General features: G+C 39.0%; 1 protein-coding gene across 6 annotated transcripts in view; it reads right to left on the bottom strand.

Annotated features, from left to right (window-relative positions):
• Positions 1-535: 535 nt before the first annotated feature.
• The window catches only part of LOC122552699 (muscarinic acetylcholine receptor M3-like), a 335,328-nt gene continuing 328,024 nt past the window's right edge, over positions 536-7,839 (bottom strand). For 5 of the 6 annotated variants that reach the window (XM_043695575.1, XM_043695577.1, XM_043695573.1 and 2 more), the window contains exon 4: positions 536-4,243. In XM_043695575.1, the coding sequence (XP_043551510.1) occupies positions 2,431-4,224 (1,794 nt within the window). In that variant the 5' untranslated portion in view covers positions 4,225-4,243 and the 3' untranslated portion in view covers positions 536-2,430. Of the gene's footprint in view, positions 4,244-7,485; positions 7,627-7,839 lie in introns of all 6 variants that reach the window. The other variant, XM_043695579.1, reaches the window with a different exon arrangement.

Genomic DNA, 7,839 nt, shown 5'->3' with positions numbered 1-7,839 from the left:
TATCCTCAGCTTTTGACAAAGCGTCACTGACCCGAAATGTTAGCTCTGTTTCTCTCTTCACAGATGTTTTAATATTTCCTGTGTTTTCTGTTCTTCTTGCAATTACGAGAGAAATTAGGAGACAATTCTGTACTAAATGGTGGTAAAAATTTGGAGTGCTCTTCCACAACTGGCAATTGATGCTAAATCAATTGTTCAATTTCATTCTGAAATTGATGGAGTTTTGTTAACAAGGGGTATGAAGCAAAATGGGACAAGGTTAATTTTCAAATGAGTCGTGATCTCATTGAACTGCAGCATACATGGCCAACTCATGCTCCTATGTTCCAAATGAAGAGAGCTTGGTGAGGTTTATCCACCTGGTGTGATTGTTTTCAGCAATGGGATTTCACAATAAACAAGCCTATTTGATTTTCCCTATTTCTATTCTTATTCAAATAGAAGTGGATTTTTTTTCTCTCTAATGTTACCTGTACAACTGACTAGTTCAGGAAAAAACCCTATTCTATCACCAGTAATAGTACAAAGATTTTTATAAAATTTTGCATGACTTTATTGCCGCTATAAAACCAGTTGATAGAACATTACATTCAATATGTAAATGGACATGTCAAGTTATAGAACTGAATTAAACTAGCAGTCTCATTTACTAAATTTTACAATATCATACAAAAAGATGGTTAAATTACAATGGAGTGTTCTTATATGTTGACACTGAGTTATGTGAAAAGTCATCATTTTTACAATACTATCCTTTTGGGCTCGGCACTAAGTATGAACACTAAAAAGTTTATTCTTTTTACTTTTTTTTATAAAGTCTTCTTGAACTTGGAACTACTATAATGGGTCCAAAATTAAAGGTGAATCACATAATGTTAATGGCTCTCAGTTAAAAGGGGAGTTAAATGTAGACTGTATATTTAAAAGTCGATCGTCAATTTGATTTTCTTCTGCAATGGCAATAATTTAGGCCCAGAATACTTTGTTTTTGGTTTGAATACATAATCTGAGTTAAAATAGATATGCATCATATAAAATCCTCTCTCGCAATTTTTGGTTTTCGATTGTCCTTTTTAAATGAATTATACCAAAGAATACAGATACCACATAAAGTTCAACATGTTTCATGTCAAACCTTTTTCATAATAGTGTCAATAACTTGGTTTTCCTACACCAAAGATAAATCACAGTTAGCAGTCTGGGGGTTGATGGAAGAGAATAGGGGACTTCTTAACCAAATAAATTCAATTTCTAACTCCAATTGTTATTGGGTTAATTTGCATGGGTTTGTGGTTGGCCTCTGATGCAGAAAGTATTTTGGTCACAGAGAATATACTTTTGTCTGGGTGAACAGGAAGACAATTTTTTTTTTCTTAGCAGAACCAGTTCTTTCCCACTAAACTATATCACATTGGAGCTTAGCTCAAAGTCAATTATACAGTCCAATCCACACCCTTTCTACACTGAAAACATAGGGCAGTAAGCGACTTCAAGAAGTGTGAAAGGGTAATTTTGTGCAAGGTGAGGGATAATGAGAGGAACCAGTTGTGAAAATTGGAGGATGGCAACACTTGACTATTGCTGAAAAGACAACTTGCTGAAACATTTGGTCTTGTGGTCTTCAGGACAAGCCCATGAATGTCAAATTTCAAACAATTAATCCTACGGGAGAAAAGAGTGATGATTGATTGATTGGTAGGGTGAACACTGATTTACCGAGGTATTTCCAAAGAGAAAGTGACTTTAATTTTAGCTGACAGCAAAAGAAACAAAACTACCAGGAGGAGGATCAGGGTGTCAATGGTTATCGATAGATGCAATGATCTACTGTAAAAGGACTCCATTGCTTGCCGTTGTATCTTTTCCTGATGCCTTTTTTGAAGAACCCAGAACCCTGGGAAGCCAATACGTCCTACCACATCAATGCCTTAGCCAATCAGTGTCAGTCAATCAGCATCTCTTTTTCTGTTGTAATTGATTGAAATTTGTCATTCTTGTGTTTGTCCCAATGAGTGCAAATGAAAAGCTTGAGCAAGTTATCTCTCTTTGTAGCAGTATTCAAATGCTGTACTCCCACATGATTGCTTATGACATTACTCTCGCAGTTTAGGATGAAAAATCCAGTATCATAGTTGCTGTCATGAGATAATAGCATCAAGGACTTAAGTAGTATATTCAAGTTAAATAAATATTAAGCAAAAGCATACATGGACTTTATATGAACAGAAAGACAAAATTATACAATTTAAATACATCAACACTAGTTAAATACTGGTACTGCTGTCTACATCATGTAAACACCATCCGACACATAATACAAAGCAGCGTATACTTTAGCCATGTGCTCACAACACTGATAGCCTGTATGCTCTTGACCAAAGCTGTTAATTGATACCAAACAGAAACAATTACAATCTGAAGAAGGTAGCTTCAGGAAGCCTCGCATGGGATCCTTTTATGGAAAATAACAGCTTGTTTTGGTTGATACTGTTGCCTGCGTTTTTTTCTTTTTCCCCAGTGACAAAGCAGTAACATTTTAAAAGTGTTTCTGAAGGTTTTGTTGCACAGTGCATAGCACATGGGATTCACAGTGCTATTGACGTAGCACAGCCAATAACCTAGTTGCCACAGTGAATCGCGAATGCATTTGTCACAAAATGTGTTCACCAGTACCATTATGTTGTAAGGTGTCCACGTAATAATAAAGGCAAGCAAAATTGCACTGAGTGTCTGCGCAGCCTTCTTTTCTTTTACAAGTGACATTCTTTTACGCTTTGTAATCTGAGTTCTTGTTTTGGAAGCAAATGCTTTAGCAACTGTGGCTTCTCTGAGAGACATAGAAGTGGATGATTTTGCTAAAGATGCAATTCCTCTAGAAGTCTTTGAGGAATGGATTGATGGCAGTGACTGAACAGGAAGCTTGGCAAAATGCTGGTGAAAGCTGTTGCCTTGCTCATCTGGGTCCTTGAACTCCTGCGACTGGAACTTCCTTTCCTTTACACTATTATCTGCCTTGGCGAGTTCATCACTGCAAAGGTCAATGTTATTGGCATTCGTGGATCTCGAGAGGCTAGCAGCCGTCTTCAGTCCAGGTAGGTTTAACACGATGGAGTAAATAGCTCGTGTTTCCGGCACGACATCGTCCTCGTCAGATGAAGCGGAATGATCTAAAGAGCCACCGCCATCATTGTTATTCCAACTATCGCTGCTGCTTCCCTCTTGCTCCCCCTCGGTGCTGGACTTCCACGTCTTTGAGTCTGCCCAAAAGCGGCACCTCCTGAGCCTCCTTTGCTCTTTCATTTCTGCCCGCTGCAGTTCGTTGCTGCTGCAGCTCCTGGAGCTGCCCGTTTGATGGACAAAATGGATGGTTTCCATGTCAGTGGTTGAGGCCTGGAGAGCTGCCAGTTCTTTGGTGCGTTTTTCAGTTTCCTTGTAAATTCTCCAGTACAGAATTGTCATGATGGTGACAGGCAAGTAAAATGCAGCAATGGCAGTACCAAAAGTAATTATTGGTTCAGATAAAAACTGTATGAAACATTCATCGGGTGGCACTGTTCTCTCACCAACAAAATATTGCCAGAACAAAATAGCAGGGGCCCAGAGCACAAATGAAACAATCCAAGCAAGCCCTATCATTATCCCAGCTCTTTTGGGAGTTCGTTTAGCTCTGTAGGTAAGTGGCCTAGTAATTGATAGGTATCTGTCAAAGCTTATAACTAGAAGATTCATGACAGAGGCATTGCTGGCAACATAGTCAATAGCAAGCCACAGGTCACAAGCTACATTTCCTAAAGCCCATCTATCCATTATGATGTACGTTGTGTACAGGTTCATTGAAATCACTCCAATGATCACATCTGCAAATGCGAGACTTAGGAGAAAGTAGTTATTCACCGTTTTTAATTGTTTGTTCACCTTGAACGCGACTATAACCAGAATATTCCCAATTATTGTCACCAAAGAAAGTATTCCTGTTAAGAAGGCGATTAAAACAACTTGCCAAACAGTGTGACCTCCGAGGGGATCAACTGTACTATTACTTAGAACAGACCTATTCGATTCCAGTGAAGTGGTGGGAGAAAGTACGGCTGATCTGAACAAGCCATTGGCACTTCGGTCTACTGGCCTGCTGCCAAGAACTGCTCCACTCTGTGAATCACGGTTCCATAAGAAGCTGGAATTGAAGAAGAAAGAGGATACTGTGCTGTTGTAGTCAGGGATCATTGTGGCTTTCTGGCATATTCTGCAAAAGAAACAGAAGAAGAAAGTAGAATAAAGATTGGTTCTATTCAAAGAATAAAAACAGCAAAGCCTCATCCATGAGCATCAGTGCTGAAATGTCTGCTATATTTTGCCATATACAATCGTTCAGTACAACGCTCTATCACACTTCCAGTGTCACCTTCACATTTCTAACAAACCACAAAAATAAAATATATACAAGTAGGGGAATCCTTCAAGAACATCATGGAAGAGAAATTTGCTCATGCAGGGAAGCTTTTAACAACAAGACACACACTCATGTTAAATCCCCAGGTAATGCCACAGGCCAATTTCAATATAGATTGTGGGGAGTTTCTTCATTGACATGATTGAAGAATGTGGCTTTAGTTGTACAGACAATAATGTACATCTCTGGCTCTCCTGGTGGATCAGAACTAGAGGGAGAGACAAAAAATCTGCAGATGCAGATGAAATCCAAGGTAGACAAGCAGTAAGTTGGATGCTGTGTTCTTCCAGTCTCCTGCTTGTTTCCTAGTGAATCAACATAGATCTCTGGAAGGAGTGGTGCTACATGAAAAAACTTTTCCTCCAAATTAACAGGGCGAGAATGTTGGTGATCCTTTAATTCTGATAGAGACATGTGGGCCAAATAGCCTCCTTCTGTGCCGTGAAATTCTATGACTCTATAAGTGTTTCTCCAAAGTTAAGTTTGGTGGTTTATAAATTGGCAATTAATTTAGCAGCCACCCACCAACGCTTTAAAGGAATGAAACATTGGACAAGACTTTCCTTCTTGATATTCCAGCTCTTCTGACATATGTTTGCTGCAATTAAACAGGAATTTTGCACCGTGTGCTAGTGTATTTAAATTTAACTATTCACCACGTATGCATGGGATGTATCTGAGGATGCTAGTGGAAACAAGGGAAAAAAGGAGGCTGCAAAGGCAGTAATCTTACAATCTTCTTTAGAAATTGGAATAGTGCCAGAGGGATATTAATAAAACTGGAAATGTTACACTTTTGTTCGAAAAAGGGGATAAGAATAAACCAGCCCAATCAGTTTAATGATAGGGAAGCTTTCAAATATTATAATCTGAGACAAAATTAACTGTTGGATAAGTGAGAATCAGATAATCAAAGCTAATGTGAATTTGTGAAAGGTAAATCATGTTCAGCTAATTTGCTGACATTTTTTTCATGAGATTACAGTGAGGGGTGATCAGAGAATGCAATTGAAGTAACATAAATTGACTTTCAAAAAACCATCTTTGACATAACATAACATAAAAGGCTTCGAAGGAAAGTTAAAGCTCATGGAATAAAGGGGACAGTGGCAACAGGGATTGGAGGGTGACTGGAAACAGGGTGTAGCAGTGAACAGTTGTTACCCAGACCAGAGAAAGGTACATGGTGCAGTTCCCCATGGTACTAAAACTATTGCATCCCTTGATATGTATCATTGACCTAGACTTCTCTGGAATTTAGAGAATGAGGGGAGATCAAATTGAGATATTCGAGATAATAAAAGGAATGGGTAAAATAGATGAGGAGAGGCAGCTTCCTCTTGTGGTTCTAGGACTAGAGGGCATAGTCTTAGGATATGGAGTAGCAAATTTAAAACAGAGTTAAGAAGAAATGACTCTCCTAAAGGGTTGTGAGTTTATGGAATTCACTACCCCAAAATGCAGTAGATGCTGGGACAGTGGGTAAGTTTAAGGAGGAGTAAGACAGATTTTTCATTGGTAATGGGTTGAAGGGATATGGCAGGAAAATGGGTTCAGAAGCATATCAGCCATGAATGAATGGCATAGCAGACTTAATGGGCCAAATGCCATAATTCTGCTCCAATATCTCATGAACTTGGGTGAATAGGGTACAATTTCAAAAACTGCAAATGACACAAAACTTGAAAGTATTGTGAACTGGGATGGTAGTGATATACTTCAAGTGGAAAAAGAAGGCTGAAAGAATGGGCAGGCACATATAAATGCAACTTAATGCGAAGAAGTGTGAAGAGATTCATGTTGTTAGGAAGAGTAATTGAAGAAAATCTGAAGTCAAAGCAACAATTCTAAAAGAGATACAGGAATATAGTGACTGGGGGTTCAACATGCATAAGTTGTTGAAGGTGACTGTGATTGAGCAAGTGGTCAAAAAGGCATTTGGCATCCAGGGTTCAGAGACATTGCACACTAAAAACAAGGGCATTATCATGACCATTTATAAAATACTGGTTTGACTTCAATTGGAGTATTGTGTCCAATGATGAGAATTGAACTTCAGAAATAATGTAAAAACATTTAGAAACATTGGAGAAATGATTGATGAGAGTGGTTCCAAGATTGAGAGACTTGAGGTGTGCGGATAGAGTAGAACAGCTTGGGTTCTTCTCCTTAGGGATAAATAGTACTGTGGGTGCTGAGAATTTGAAACAAACACAAAGAATAATGCTGAAGAAACTCTAGATCTAGCAGCATCTGTGGAGAAAACAAACAAAGTTAACATTGCAAGCTTGATGTGACTCTTCTTCTGAAGAAGTCAGAACTTGGAAGAATAGAGTTCAGTTATAGAGTCTAGAGCCATACAGCATGGAAACAGACCCTTTGTTTCAACCAGTCCATGCTGACCATAATCCCAAACTAAAGTAGTCCCACCGGCCTGCGCTTGGCCCTTATCCTTCCAAACATTTCTTATTCATGTGCTTATCTAAACATCTTTTAAATGTTGCAACTGTACCCGTATCCGCCACTTCCTCTGGAAGTTCATTCCACACACAAACCACTCACTGCGTAAAAACGTTTCCCCTCATGTCTTTTTAAAATTTTTTTCCTTTCACCTTAAAAATATGCCCCTTAGTCTTGAAATCCCCCATCCCAGGGAAAAAAAGACACCTGCCATTCATTTTATGTATTCCCCTCATGATTTTATAAACTTCCATTAGGTCACCCATTAACTCATATGCTCTAATGAAAAACCATCCCAGCTTATCCAGCCTCCGGTTATAAATCAAACCCTCCATTCCTGGCAACATCCCGGTGAATCTTTTCTGAACCTTCTCTAGCTTCATAATATCCTTCATATAACAGGGCGACCAGAACTGGACACAGTTTTCAGGAAGAGGCTTCACCAACATCCTGTACAACCTCAACATGGCATCCCAACTCCTATGCTCAATGATCTGAGCAATGAAGGCAAGTGTGCCAAACACCACCTTAACCACCCTGTCTACCTGTGATGCAAACTTCAAAGAATTATGTACCTGAACCCTGAAGAAAAGTTATACTGAACCAAGAATATTAACTCTGTTTCTCTCCACAGATGCTGACGGACCTTCTGAATTTCTCCAGCATGCTCTGTGTCTGTTCAGGGTTCAGAGGAAGTGATGCAGACCTTGTGAGTTCTAGATAGATTAGAGAGAGAGAGAAACTGATCCCGTTAATGGAAAGCTAGCAACAAGGAGGCACTGTTAATAAAATGATTGATAAAAGATCCCAGGACAATATGAGGAATAGTTCTGTCACACAATGAGTAATTATTATCCAGCATATACTACCTGGATGTTTGGTGGAGCTAAATCTAATTCTAGCTTTCCAAACAATATTCGATAATTGGA

This window comes from Chiloscyllium plagiosum, chromosome 9 (genome assembly GCF_004010195.1).
Source record: "Chiloscyllium plagiosum isolate BGI_BamShark_2017 chromosome 9, ASM401019v2, whole genome shotgun sequence".
NCBI classification, from domain to species: Eukaryota; Metazoa; Chordata; class Chondrichthyes; order Orectolobiformes; family Hemiscylliidae; genus Chiloscyllium; species Chiloscyllium plagiosum.
This window is presented reverse-complemented; position numbering and strand designations above follow the sequence as displayed.